Source organism: Polypterus senegalus, chromosome 5 (assembly GCF_016835505.1).
Source record: "Polypterus senegalus isolate Bchr_013 chromosome 5, ASM1683550v1, whole genome shotgun sequence".
NCBI classification, from domain to species: domain Eukaryota; kingdom Metazoa; phylum Chordata; class Cladistia; order Polypteriformes; family Polypteridae; genus Polypterus; species Polypterus senegalus.
Genome location: NC_053158.1, coordinates 81,217,278 through 81,232,752, shown reverse-complemented (window position 1 = coordinate 81,232,752; position 15,475 = coordinate 81,217,278). Strand labels below are relative to the sequence as shown.

General features: G+C 37.2%; 1 protein-coding gene across 1 annotated transcript in view; it reads left to right on the top strand.

Moving 5' to 3' along the window:
* Window positions 1-15,475, top strand: part of LOC120530405 (inactive ubiquitin thioesterase OTULINL-like) — a 77,546-nt gene that overhangs the window by 46,758 nt on the left and 15,313 nt on the right. Inside the window, exons 5-6 of the mRNA XM_039754884.1 lie at window positions 1,428-1,577; window positions 13,483-13,611. Coding sequence (XP_039610818.1) covers window positions 1,428-1,577; window positions 13,483-13,611 — 279 coding nt within the window. The remainder of the gene's footprint in view (window positions 1-1,427; window positions 1,578-13,482; window positions 13,612-15,475) is intronic.

The following is a 15,475-nucleotide window of genomic DNA, read 5'->3' as shown; positions in this document are numbered from 1 at the left end:
TTCTGGGCTGATAATTACTTTCCTTATTTTCTGAATTTGCACCTAGATTATTCTTTTTAATTTTTGCTCTTTTTTCTCTCCAACGCTTTTGGAGTCTCTAATTTTCCATGCTGCTTTCTACTTCGCTTAGTTGTCAACATTTTGTTTATAACTAATTGTCCTTATACGCTTTACATGTGCTGAGAGCCCTGGATCAGTGTGTGCAGCCTTTACACGACTGAGTGTTTTGCTGCTCATGGTCTTGTTTGATATTGATTTTAAGTAGGGCGTGTCTTGCAAGAATCTCATGTTCTATGTCATCGTGAGACGGTCCGTGGCCAATCTGTTTCGTCTTGCGGGGCTTTTAAGTGTCTTCCGTGATCTTACAGTGAAGATCACGTCTCGTCTCCCATCTTTCACTCCCAGGATTTTTTTTTTTATAATAGAGAGATATTTTTTGTAGCTGAAATGTTGCAGTTCACTGCATAGATTATCTAAAAAGGTAAAGCTATCCTAATTAAAATTCTTTTAGGTCAATTTTATTTTTTTTCTGAAGGACACTACTTATAACCAGGCTCAAAGTGCGATACACATACACAATTATCAGTCCAGTCATCCATTTTAAATCCATTTATCAGGGTCAAAGGAAGGTGGTGCCAATTTGGCATAAGAAGAAAACCAACCCTAGATGGACATCAATCTACTGGAGTGTATATGCACCCACACTAATTCATACAGGGATTGCTGAGAGAAGCTAGAATGTCATCCTGATGTTGGAGGAAAACTACAGTATTTGGAGATAAATCCACACAGACAAAATCAGAGCCCTTCACACAGGCAGTGCCCAGACTAGCATTCATACCCAGGTTTTTTGGATTTGTGGAGCAGCTGGTTAATATTAAAACTGGGCCACAAATACAGTGTGGCTAAAATAAAACATGCAATAAAATTTTACAAGACAAGAAAGAAGAAAAATACCTATTACAAAAATATTGAATATGTATATTAAAATATATATACTTAATGGAACATACTACACACACATAAATAAAGTTCTCATAGCTCCTCATAGTAATAATATGCAGTGAGTGACCAATGTCAGTGTTTTTAGAGCATCATTGGTAACAAATGTCTGACCACCTTGAGGCAAAAAGGAAAACATGATTACCACAAAATAGTTAGTAATAAATAACAATTTTGAAGACATAATATCAGAAACTTCTGCAGGAGTATTCATTGGATTTGAGAAAGTTAAAATATCATCTTTGCTAATTTGAACCTTTTAAAGAGAGAGATTAATAAATAACATTCCACAAGTTATAATTATGAGGCATTCATTAGGCAGATGAATTGGACTCAAGTCAGGTAGCATTTTCATTATGTTTTTTTATTAATGATTCAGTTCTTCTTAAAGTATCACTTTATCCATTTGTCTTTTTTACACTTAGGCTTATCAAGAAATGTATGATAAATACCACATAAAGTATGTTCACCAAATCCGAGGAGACAATTACTGTGCACTAAGGGCCACAATGTTTCAAGTACTTTCTCGTGGCATCCCATTTCCATTCTGGATGAGGGAGCAAGATATCACAAAGGTATGTTCTTTGCATTATTATTATTATTGTTATTATTATTACTGTTATGTTTTAAACATGATTGATGAGACTTAGACTAATTTAATATTTTATATGATTATGTCCCTGTTTGCAAATTGAAACTTGGCTATACATACTGAGGGAAAAGGAGTGGAAAAAGGAGGGGAAAAGCTGAAAGAAACACATAATTTGCAAAGTTAATTACGTTATTATTACAATTAAAAAAAACTAATTAAGGAACCAGATTCAAAATCAAAGACAAGACAAGAATTCAGTATCCCAGCAGTTAGACTTGGGCTGAAAGTTTCCTTAACTAGGATTTCAGGTGGCTGCCATAATTAGGTGAACCTGCCTTCCAAAGTTTATCTTTTAAACTGCAACAGAGTATATACAAAATAAAATAAGTAAATAAAAAGAAAGCAACTAACAATTAAAAATAATAACAACTGATTACCAAGTAATTAGGTAAAAAGCAATGTTTGATGTTTAATTGCAAACATTAAAAAAAAAAAATGGTCAAAGAAAGAAAAATAAAAAGCAGAACTAAAACCTTAAAAAAGTCCTGACATAAATATACATTTTTTAACTTAAACACTGCTTGAATTTTTCAATGGTAATTTTTTTCCGCAATTTGCCAATGTTTTCTGAGTTTGCCCTACTCGCCTTAATCACAGTAGTCTTGCTGTAAACATTAGATAGCTGCCAAAATCTGCATTCTCAGAATTTTCCATTACACAGTGATGATATTGTGCAAGAACCACAATAAGTGAAATGAATATAAAAAAGACATTAAACTGTGCAATTTAATACAAATAATATAATATGAAAATGAATTTGAGCAAAAGTGTGCTTTTTCCAGTGAATTCTCTAACAAACAGCATCAAATTGCACACTTTCCCTTTTACCATTGCAAATCAGTTTAAATACCTAGGGGTCAACATCACAAGTAAATATAAATCTCTTTTTCAACAAAATTTAGCTATGTGCTTGGAAAAACTTAAACAAGACGTGCATAAATGGTCTACTACTACTTGCTATAGCAGGGAGAATTGATACTATCAAGATGAATATCCTACCTAAGCTTCTGTTTCTATTTCAAAACATTCCCATATACAGTGTATTAACAAATAATTTTTTAAGAAATTTGATTCAATCATAACTTAATTTATTTGGAATTCGAAATATACATGCATCCAAAGGGCGGCCCTACAATGACCTAAATCAGAAGGTAGCATTGCTCTACCTGGTTTTCAGTTTTATTACAAAAATGTAAGCTGTAAAAACCTGGACATTGACACAAATAGATGAACACACACTAGCTTGGTCCACAATTGAAATAAACTCCTGCAGTACTTCTTTAGATTCCTTGCTTTATACACCAGTAAATACAAGATATGGTCAATATATTAACAACGCAATTGTCCTTTATTCACTCAGAATATGGAACCAATGTAGAAAGTACTTCAAGTTAGAGAATATTTTATTTGTGGCACCTCTACATGATAACACCCTTCTTTCCACCCTCTTAAACTTACATAGTTTTCAATGTTTGGAAAACGTATGGGATTAAATCATTCAGAGATACGTATATAAATAATGTCTTTGCATTCTACAAACAATTACACTTCAAATGTAGCTTCCCATCAACACAATTTTTCCACTATCTCCAAATTAGAAACTTTGCTAAACAAAATCTGCCAAATTTTCCTCACCTCCCACCTATTTTTATTCCAAAAGAAATATTGATTAGTCTTGAAGACTCAGGCAGCATTTGTAAAATATATAAAACTATTTTAAAGTCCCATCCTTTTAAAGATCCCAAAGTACTGTGGAAAGAGGATCTCTCACACATTTCAGAAAAGGAGTGGAAGGCAGCCATGCCCAGAATTCACTGTAGCTCCATATGCACAAAGCATTCAGTTATTCAACTTAAATCGAGCAAATCTATTTTGTTTAAAATTATCCAAAATGTTTCCAGGGCAAGAGCCAACCTGTGAAAGTTGAAATCAAAGTTTTACTCTGGCTGTTGGCCTTCCTGTCTTTCTTATGTGTGGGGGTTGAATGTAATTTAGTTTTGTTAAGCTTGACTTGATTGTATGGAACGTTACATGCTTTTATTTATCTTTATTTTATTTATTTTATTAAAATCACACATCATTCCATACAAATAAATAAATTTTTACAAATATAAGATCGAAAACAAATCAAACGCCACCCCTGAGAAAGAGAGCTAAGCCAGCAGAGTAAAACTTAAAGCTAGTCTTCTTCTTTCGGCTGCTCCCATTAGGGGTTGCCCCAGTGGATCATCTTCTTCCATATCTTTCTGTCCTCTGCATCTTGTGCTGTTACACCCATCACCTGCATGTCCTCTTTCACCACATCCATAAACCTTCTCTTAGGCCTTCCTCTTTTTCTCTTGCCTGCCAGCTTTATCCATAGCATCCTTCTCCCAATATACTCAGCATATCTCCTTTGCACATGTCTAAACCAATGCAATCTTGCCTCTCTGACTTTGTCTCCCAACCGTCCAACCTGAGCTGACCCTCTAATGTACTCATTTCTAATCCTGTCCATCCTCGTCACACCCAATGCAAATCTTAGCATCTTTAACTCTGCCACCTCCAGCTATGTCTCCTGCTGTCTGGTCAGTGCCACCATCTCCAACCCATATAACATAGCTGGTCTCACTACCGTCCTGTAGACCTTCCCTTTCACTCTTGCTGATATCCGTCTGTCACAAATCACTCCTGACACTCTTCTCCACCCATTCCACCCTGCCTGTACTCTCTTTTTCACCTGTCTTCCACAATCCCCTTTACTCTGTACTGTTGATCCCAAGTATTTAAACTCATCCACCTTCGCCAACTCTACTCCTTGCATCCTCACCATTCCACTGACCTCCCTCTCATTTACACACATGTATTCTGTCTTGTTCCTACTGACCTTCATTCCTCTCCTCTCTAGAGCATATCTCCACCTCTCCAGGGTCTCCTCAACCTGCTCCCTACTATCGCTACAGATCACAATGTCATCAGCAAACATCATAGTCCACAGGGACTCCTGTCTAATCTCGTCTGTCAACCTGTCCATCACCATTGCAAATAAGAAAGGGCTCAGAGCCGATCCCTGATGTAATCCCACCTCCAGCTTGAATGCATCCGTCACTCCTACCGCAGGCCTCACCACTGTCACACTTCCCTCGTACATATCCTGTACAACTCTTATATACTTCTCTGCCACTCCCGACTTCCTCATACAATACCACAACTCCTCTCGAGGCACCCTGTCATATGCTTTCTCAGGTCCACAAAGATGCAATGCAACTCCTTCTGGCCTTCTCTATACTTCTCCATCAACACCTCAGAGCAAACATTGCATCTGTGGTGCTCTTTCTTGGCATGAAACCATACTGCTGCTCACTAATCATCACCTCACTTCTTAACCTAGCTTCCACTACTCTTTCCCATAACTTCATGCTGTGGCTCATCAATTTTATCCCCTGTAGTTACTACAGTCCTGCACATCCCCTTATTCTTAAATATCGCACCAGTACACTTCTTCTCCACTCCTCAGGCATCCTCTCACTTTCCAAGATTCCATTAAACAATCTGGTTAAAACTCCACTGCCATCTCTCCAAAACACCTCCATGCTTCCACAGGTATGTCATCTGGACCAACAGCTTTCCATTCTTCATCCTCTTCATAGCTGTCCTTACTTCCTCCTTGCTAATCCGTTGCACTTCCTGATTCACTATCTCCACATCATCCAACCTCTTCTCTCTCTCGTTCTCTTCATTCATCAGCCTCTCAAAGTACTCTTTCCATCTGCTCAACACACTCTTCTCACTTGTGAGTACATTTCCATCTTTATCCTTTATCACCCTAACCTGCTGCACATCTTTCCCAGCTCGGTCCCTCTGTCTAGCCAATCCTTACAGGTCCTTTTCTCCCTCCTTAGTGTCCAACCTCTCATACAACTCATCATAAGCTTTTTCTTTAGCCTTCGCCACCTCTCTCTTCACCTTGCGCCTTATCTCCTTGTACTCTTTTCTACTTTCTGCATCTCTCTGACTATCCCACTTCTTCTTTGCCATCCTCTTCCTCTGTATACTCTCCTGTACTTCCCATTCCACCACCAGGTTTCCTTTTCCTCCTTCCTCTGTCTAGATGTCACACCAAGCACCCTTCTTGCTGTCACCCTTACTACATCTGCTGTAGTTTCTCAGCTGTCTGGTAACTTTTTGCTGCCACCCAGTGCCTGTCTCATCTTCTCCCTAAACTCAACCTTGCAGTCTTCCTTTTTCAACTTCCACCATTTGATCCTTGGCTCTGCCCTCACTCTCTTCCTCTTCTTGATCTCCAATGTCATCCTACAGACCACCATCCTATGCTGCTTAACTACACTTTCCCCTGCCACTACTTTGCAGTCTTCAATCTCCTTCAGATTGACTCTTCTGCATAGGATGTAATCTCCCTGTGTACATCTTCCTCCACTCTTGTACTCCACCCTATGTTCCTCCCTCTTCTTAAAATACGTATTCACCACAGCCATGTCCATCCTTTTGGCAAAATCCACTATCCTCTGACCTTCTTCATTCCTCTCCTTGACACCATACCTACCCATCACCTCCTCGTCTCCTCTGCTCCCTTCACCAACATGTCAATTGAAATCCACTTCAATCACCACTGTTCATCACTTCATCCAACTCACTCCAAAAATCTTCTTTCTCATCCATTGCACACCCAATTTGTGGGGCATATGCACTAACAACATTCATCATCACACCTCCAATTTCCAGCTTCATAATCATTACTCTGTCTGACACTCTTTTCACCTCCAAAACACTGTTGACATACTGTTCCTTCAGAATAACCCCTACTCCATTTCTCCTCCTATCCACACCATGATAGAACAATTTGAATCCACCTCCAATCCACCTGGCCTTACTCCCCTTCCATTTAGTCTCTTGCACGCACAATATATCAACCTTCCTTCTCTCCATCATATCTGCTAACTCTCTCCCTTACCAGTCATACTGCCAACATTCAAAGTTCCCACCCTCAGTTCCACTCTCTTTACCTTCCTCGTCTCCTCCTGCCTCCGGACACATCTCCCCCCCTCTTCTTCTTCTCCGGCCAACAGTTGCCCAATTTCCGCCTGCACCCTGTTGACTAACAGTACTGGTGGTGGTCGTTGTTAACCCAGGGCTCAACCAATCCGGTATGGAAATTTGTATTGTTCTCCGCATATTGATTTGGCAAAATTTTACGCCGGATGCCCATACTTACATAACCAACAACAACAACATTTATTTATATAGCACATTTTCATACAAACAGTAGCTCAAAGTGCTTTACATAATAAAGAATAGAAAAATAAAAGACACAATAAGAAAAGAAAATAAGTCAACATTAATTAACATAGAATAAGAGTAAGGTCCAATGGCCAGGGGGGACAGAAAAAACAAAAAAAAACACCAGACGGCTGGAGAAAAAAATATAATCTGTAGGGATTCCATACCAGAACCCTCCCCATTTATCCAGGCTTGGGACCGGCACGAAAAAACACACTGGTTTATGCATCCCTGTGGCTAAGTTAAAACTAAAAGCTAGTAAAAATAAGTAAACAGATGAATTAATAAGTGAATAATGATACATGGAGAAATTCTCAGTGCTTTAAAAGCTTATTCTAAAATGTTATTGATCAGATCCTGCCAGGTTTTGAAAAAGTTCTGCAAAAACCCTCTAAGTGAGAATTTGTTTTTTTTCTAGTTTCAAATAGTATATAACATCAGTTACGCACTGACTTAGAATAGGAGAGTTAGAATTCTTCGTTGATCAAGGTAAGGCTACATGCCAATAGTGTAGTAAAGGCAATTACAGTTTGTTTGTCCTTCTCCACTTTAAGCCCATCTGGGAATACACCAAACACAGCTGTTAATGGGTTAGAAGGGAGTGTGACACCAAGGCTGTCTGATAGGCCTTTAAAGATTTTTGTCCAGAATGATGTTAACTTGGTGCAGGTCCAGAACATGTGGCCCAGTGAGGCTGGATCTTGATTGCAACGTTCGCAGGTTGGATCTTGCCCTAGAAACATTTTGGACAATTTTAAGCCAGACAGATGTGCTCGATATATAATTTAGAGTTGAATAATTGTATGCTTTGTGCATATGGAGCTCGAGTGGATTATCTACATTGCTACTTTCCACTCCTTTTCTGAAATACTGAGTGAGAGATCCTTTTTCCACTGTCCTCTTGGATCTTTGAAAAGGAGGGACCGTAAAATGGTTTTATATATTACAAAAATGCTGTCTGAGTCCTCAAGACTGATCAATATTTTTTCTAGCATAGAGGTATGTGGGAGTTGAGGAAAATTGGGCAGGTTCTGTTTAACAAAGTTTCTGATTTGAAGGTAGTGAAAGAAATTAAATTTGGAATGTAATTGTTCGTAGAATGCAAAGACATTGTCTATGTACAGATCTCTAAGTGATTTAATCCAAAATGTTTTCCAGACATTAAAACTGCATATGTTTGAGAGGTTGGAAAAAAGGTGGTTCTCGTGCAGAGGTGCCATAGTTAAAAACTTCTTTAATTTAAAATGCTTTCTACATTGGTTCAATATTCTGAGTGAGTGAAGTACAATTGGGTTTTTAGCATATTGGCAATAACTTGCATTTATTGGGGTACAAAGCAAAGAATATAAAGATGTACTGCAGGATTTAATTTCTATTGCCGACCAAGCCTGTGTATAGTTAGGTAGAGCCATGCCACCTTCTGCCTTAGGTCTCTGTAGGGTCGCTCTTTGCATATGTGGATGTTTTGAATTCCAAATAAATGAGGTTATGGTTGAATCTAATTTCTTAAAAAATTATTTATTGATGTTTATTGTTATGTTTTGAAATAAAAAGAGAAGCTTAGGAAGGATATTCATCTTAACAATGTTAATTCTTAATTTTTTCAATACAGACAGCAAGATTTTGTTGATAGAGAGCTTTATGTCTGCTTGTAATGTTTACCCCTAGGTATTTAACTGATCCGTGATGATAAAATGGAAGGTGTCTAATCTTACATTGCGTGCTTGAGAATTCACTGGAAAGAGCACACTTTTAGTCAGATTAATTCTGAGACCAGAAACCTTTTGAAATTCTGTAAGTGCTGTTATGACTGCAGGCACAGTATTCTTAAACAGGCATCAAAGATTGGAAGCTAAGTGTCGGCCTTTAATAAATCCTGTTTGATCTTATGATATTACCGAAGGCAGCACTTTCTCCATGCTTCCAGCTAGGACTTTGGAGAGTATCTTAACATCATTATTCAAAAGTGAAATTGGTCTGTATGATGCACATTGTAATAAGTCCTTATTTTGTTTAGGAAAAACAGTGATTAATGCTTGGCGAAAAGTTTGAGGTAAAATTGTATTGCCTGTAGCTTCTGTAAATGTTGCTAATAAGAGGGGAGCTAGCTGAGTGGAGAATTTCTTATAAAATTCAGCAGGGTAGCCATTGGGGCCTGTTGCTTTCCCACTCTGAAGTGACTTTATTGCATCTAATAATTCTGATAGCGCCAGAGGTTTATCCAATTCCTCTGCATTGAAAGTATCTATTTGTATCTGTAATCAGGGCCGGATTTAGATGAAAAGAGGCCTTAGGCTATTCCACTTATGAGGCCCTTTCACCTCCCATTTTTAAGTTTGTAAATTACATGAGAGATAATAAAATACATCATTACTGTGATATATATCAATATGTTAATAATATAACCATGAAAATATAAAATAAAGCACGTAATATACATTTTTAAATATACAAATTAAAACATATGTTAAGAACTTACCTAGAATTCCGTGAAATGAAGATATTGTCACAAAACATTTTTTAATAGTCTATAAACACTTCACTAAAGTATTGAACCTACTGAACTCAAAAGGCGAGAATCAAATGATCGTGTACGCAATCCTAAAATAAGAATCTTTTCTAATAGCATTAACACGTGTTTCATATTATCGAAGTACCACGAATATAACCGAACGTCGGGATATCAATAGGTCTGTTCGTTTGTCTGTTCCAATCTACACCAATCTGCACTTTATTTATGCAAGAACAAACCAGAGCTTAGTAGCATAAGGCACGTGAATATTTGCCATAGCAATCAGTGAACATATGAACTATACTTTGGTGCAATCTAGTATATACAAACGAACAGACCCAATGAGCCGAATGCGTTGATCTTAACCAATACATTTTATGTTTGTTTATTAGTCATATCGTAGAATTTCTCCTTATTTTCGGTTCAGTGTTTTAGTGTTCACTGTTTTAGAATACAGTAATCCCTCCTCGATCGCGGGGGTTGCGTTCCAGACCCCCCCCACGATAGGTGAAAATCTGCGAAGTAGAAACCATATGTTTGTATGGTTATTTTTATATATTTTAAGCCCTTATAAACTCTCCCACACTGTTTATAAATATTCCCTGCAGAGTTATACAGCATAATCCCTTTGTATTCTCTTAGATATTAGGTAAGATTCATTAAAATTATGTATATAAACACACTGTTTATATACAGTAAAACCTAAATATTATTTTAAAGATATTGAGTGTCTCCGATATCACATATGTTACAGCCATTACGATAGACAGGCCACCAGCAATAAATACATACAACGCAAGAAAAATAGTATACAGTAAATGTATGTACAGTGACACTAAACGTACATACATGTACTAAGTACTGTAAGTAGAAAATTAATTATGGTTACTCACCAACAATGACACGATGATTTGTCCGATAACAATGAGTTTAATTTTACTGCACAACAAAGTAGAGCGTTACAGTTCTTCCAAAGTAGCCACTTTAGGCGATTGTGTAGCACTGCCGTTGTTCTTCTTCTGGCAGTCTTCAATGCAAATCCCAAAAGCAGATTCCATCCAGACTACTGCCTTATTACATCCACTTACAACTCGTTTTGCACCCTGGTTAAAAGGACACTGCGGCCGTAGATCTTATATTCCTTTCCTACTTTTTAAATAAAAAGTATCGTAGCCTTCAACAAATCCAAAATGTTTACCTTTTTGGCAATCGTTAACATCTTCCGTTTGCGCTTGGGCACGGCCCCTGAAGCAGTAGCAGATCGTTTTGGAGCCATGATGAAGGGCTTGACTATGCACAAAGATAAACACAAAAGAGCACAACTCTTTACACAGAGAAACACGTTTATGCTGAATGAGCGAGACAAGACTTCCTGGTTAACACTGCATTCAGCAGGCAGGAACTTAACTGCGTGCTCTGATTGGTTAGCTTCTCAGTCATCCGCCAATAGCGTCCCTTGTATGAAATCAACTGGGCAAACCAACTGAGGAAGCATGTACAGGAAGTAAAAGACACATTGTCCGAGAACCCGCAGCGAAAAATCCGTTATATATTTAGTTATGCTTTCATATAAAATCCGCGATAGTGTGAAGCCGCGAAAGTCGAAGCGCAATATAGCGAGGGATTACTGTAGTGTAATTTTAATTTTGCTAACAATTTGAATGTAGGCCCCTCTTGATCTTGAGGCCCTAGGCTGAAGCCTAGTTAGCCTATAGGAAAATACGGCCCTGTCTGTAATGCATCCAGAAATGCATTATAATGTGTCTTGTCTTCTTTAAACTCAGTAGAATATAAGGATTTATAGTAGTCTCTAAATGTGTGCATTGTATTTTTATGGTCAATGATTTTGTCTCTGTGCGTATTGGTGATTGCTAAGATCTTATTAGCTTTCTCTCCATGTTCATAATAATGATATCTTGATTTAGAAATGAGTTGTTCTGTTTCTTTAGTTGTCAAGAGGTTGCGTTCTGAATGCAGAGCCTGCCTTTTCCTATGAAGAGCCTCACTTGGACACCTGGCATGTTCTTGGTCTATTATAGTAATTTCGTTGATTAGCTCTGATACCTTCTTGGTTTCTAATTTATTTCTGTGGAAAGATATGAAATAATGCTTTTAATACATTAAAAAAATACATATAATATTAAATGTCATAATATATCATTATTTCCTCTTTTGTTGTAATGTTATATATCATTGAATCTTGCTTTTTTGACATTGATAAATAGAAAGACTCTTTAATGTCAGAGTAAAACCAGATCTCTGAGAAGTGGTCTAAATGAACTACAGATATAAAACACAAAATAACAGATCTCTGAAGTATTGACCCTATTTAATATGATGCACCCAAACCATCACTGATATAGTCTATTGGCTTTAGAAGTGACACGAACAGTTACATAGAGATTATCTGTCTGTTGGCCAAGGGTTTCAGTTGAATGTAGTATAAATGAGACTTATCTGTCCTAACACTTCTGGTTTAGTTAAGCAGTGTATACAGTCATATGAAAAAGTTTGGGAATCCCTCTTAATTCTTTGGATTTTTCTTTATCATTTGCTGAGCTTTCAAAGTAGCAACTTTCTTTTAATATATTACATGCCTTCTGGAAACAGTAGTATTTCAGCAGTGACATTAAGTTTATTGGATTAACAGAAAATATGCAATGTGCATCATAACAAAATTAGACAGGTGCATAAATTTGGGCACCCCAAAAAATATATTACATCAATACTTAGTTGAGCCTCCTTTTGCAAATATAATAGCCTCTAGACACCTCCTATAGCCTTTGATGAGTGTCTGGATTCTGGATGGAGGTATTTTTGACTATTCTTCTATACAAAATCGCTCCAGTTCAGTTAAATTTGATGGCTGCCGAGCATGAACAGCCTGCTTCAAATCATCCCATAGATTATCGATGATATTCAAGTCAGGGAACTGTGACGCCCATTCCAGAACATTGTACTTCTCCCTCTGCATGAATGCCTTTGTAGATTTCAAACTGTGTTTTGGGTCATTGTTTTGTTGGAATATGCAACTCCTGCGTAACTTCAACTTTGTGACTAATGCTTGAACATTATCCTGAAGAATTTGTTGATATTGGGTTGAATTCATCTGACCCTCAACTTTAACAAGGGCATATGCTGCTCCTGTATTTTTCTTGGCCTGCCAGACCTGGGTTTAACAGCAACTGTACCTGTGGCCTTCCATTTCCTGATTACATTCCTTACAGTTGAAACTGACAGTTTAAACCTCTGAGATAGATTTTTGTAGCCTTCCCTTAAACTGTGATACTGAACAATCTTTGTTTTCAGATCTTCTGAGAGTTGCTTTGAGGATCTCATGCTATCACTCTTCAGAGGAGAGTCAGAGAGAAGCACAACTTGCAAATTGACCACCTTAAATACCTTTTCTCATGATTGGACACACATATGAAGTTAAAGGCATAATGAGCTAATCCAACCAATTTGGGGTTGCAAATAATCAGTATTGAGCAGTTACATGCATTCAAATCAGCAAAATTACAAGAGTACCCAAAAATTTGCACATCCAGTTTTTCACATTTGATTTAATTTCATACAACTAAATACTGCTTCACTAAAAATCTTTGTTTCGGAAAACACCCCAGTACTCAGGTGAAAGGCATACCACTGTTATCTTTTTTGTTGTAAGTAGAGTAAATTATTATGCAGGCTGAGAGGGGTTCCCAATTTTTTTCATATGATTGTACACTCTTTTTGCTGTGCTTTGTATACTTTAGTGTCTCTAACCCTGTTTATATATTAAATACTATGCGTAAAAATCATGTTCTTTATACCTGCTGTTTGCATTTTTTGTGCTTTCGTAGTGGTGTGCCATGACTATTGGAACTATAAAAAAACAAAAGGGGACTAAACATTCTGACAAACTAGTCTGTTATGAAACATCAACCACACAGGGAAGTTTGCAATACTGTTTCAGGGACTGAGAAAGTTATCTTTTAAAGTGAAACTTCAATGTTTTGGAGAACTGAAACAATTTCTTTATTTTTCCCCCTCTTCAAAGCTCCCTGAAATGTTGTTCTACAAACAAGGTTGCAACTGGATTCAACAGTATAGTTTTGGACCAGAAAAATACGCTGGTCCAAAAGTTTTTTATAAATTGCGACAATGCATGGATATGCTAAAGATGCAGGTAAGGTCGATTTTTGTTCCTGTGTTTAATTTCATGAATCAGTTTTCTTACTTTATGTCAAATATACAGAACATATTATTTTCAGAATTTCAAATGCAAAGGACTATACAGTGCAATACAGATATACATATATACATGCTTTTTCTAACCCACATATCTATTTCAGGACAACAGAGAGTACAACACCAATTGCAAAGGCAAAAAACCATATTGTCTTTATAGTAAAAGAAAATGAAAAGAAAAGAAAATCAATGAAAAACAGGAATGGCTGTCAAACAAAATAGTTGTCCTCAGTGGAACCCTACTGTATATACTATTTTCCTGTATGTAGTTTACAAGATATTGAAATGTGAAGGATGGTCTATTATACATGAATAGGAAATGATTAAAATGTAAAGGTCAGATCATCTGGGTGCTGGCTGGAAATACTTATGACACCACAGTACAGAGAATAGTTCATTGAAAGGTATCAACAGGAACCAGCAGGTTAGTCAAATAAATCACAGCCAGATGTACAGTGACTAAAAGATGGAGAAGCCTGATAGCATTCATCAGATACTTCGTGGGAAGTGTAACCTTTGGTAAACTTGTTTTGTACCGTATATCCAGTTAAACTAAACAGTATACAAATATTAGAACTGTTACCTTAACCAACTATATAAACCTTTGATTTATGTAAACTATTTCTATACTGAACACCATCTATCTATCTATCTATCTATCTATCTATCTATCTATCTATCTATCTATCTATCTATCTATCTATCTATCTATCTATCAGTATTTGATACAACCTTAAACATATCTCCATTTACTGTATCTTTTGGTCTGTCTAGTTAGCTAGCCAACAATTCATGCATTTGCCCAAAGATGCTTGACAAGTAAAGAGCTATAGTACATTTTTCTGAGTTTACAGGTTTGTAAAGTGAATTGTTTTTGTTCACTCAACACTCCTGTTTTTCTAGAACATATTTTGAAGTGGCATTTAGTAGCATGCTACATTTTTTCATGATGCCTAGTGTCTTTCATTTCAAAGGCAATAAACATGCGATTAAGAGTTGGGGATGCTCTTATCTAAAATTGAATCCCTGTTACCCTTCCACTATGGAATTAGTTTTCCAGCAGAACTAAATTAGTAATAATATCTACCCTGGTCATTGGAGGAGAAACTTATTTTTGTGACCTGTAGGATATTTTCATTACCTTATTTCAGTTATTATAATTATACTAACCTTTCGTTTTATTTCCAGGCTGCACAGTGGCACATTACTAGTATTTCTGGCTGGCAACATGGAGGCCAGGGTTCGCATCCTTGCAAGGACTTTGCATTGTTCTCCTCATGTCTGCATGAGTTTTCTCTAGGTCTTCTAAGTTTCCTTCCACAGATCAAAGACATGCAGGTTAGGTGTATTAGTGTTGCTAAATTGACCCTACTTTGTGTGTCAGTGTGTCTACCCTGTAGTGAGATGGTACACTGCCCTGAGATTGTTCCTGCTTTGCACTTGATGATTTATAGGTGAAGCTCCAGTTGCTTTGTAACCTTGCTCAGGATAAGTTCATTTGAAAAAATGTACTATTATTTTCCCTGCCCATTTTGAATTAGCACACAATCTTCCATTTTGTGATGATTATTTACAGTATAATTTAGTTAGTGCAGTTACTGGCTACTTCCTTCTCATAATATGATATCTTTTTATATTTCCATTCATTCATTATCCAACCCGGGGTCTGAGGTAGGAAACAAACCCACTGGCAGGGCACACACACCAAGCACACACTAGGGACAATTTAGGATCGCCAGTGCACCTAACCTGCATGTCTTTGGACTGTGGGAGGAAGCCAGAGCACTCAGAGGAAACCCATG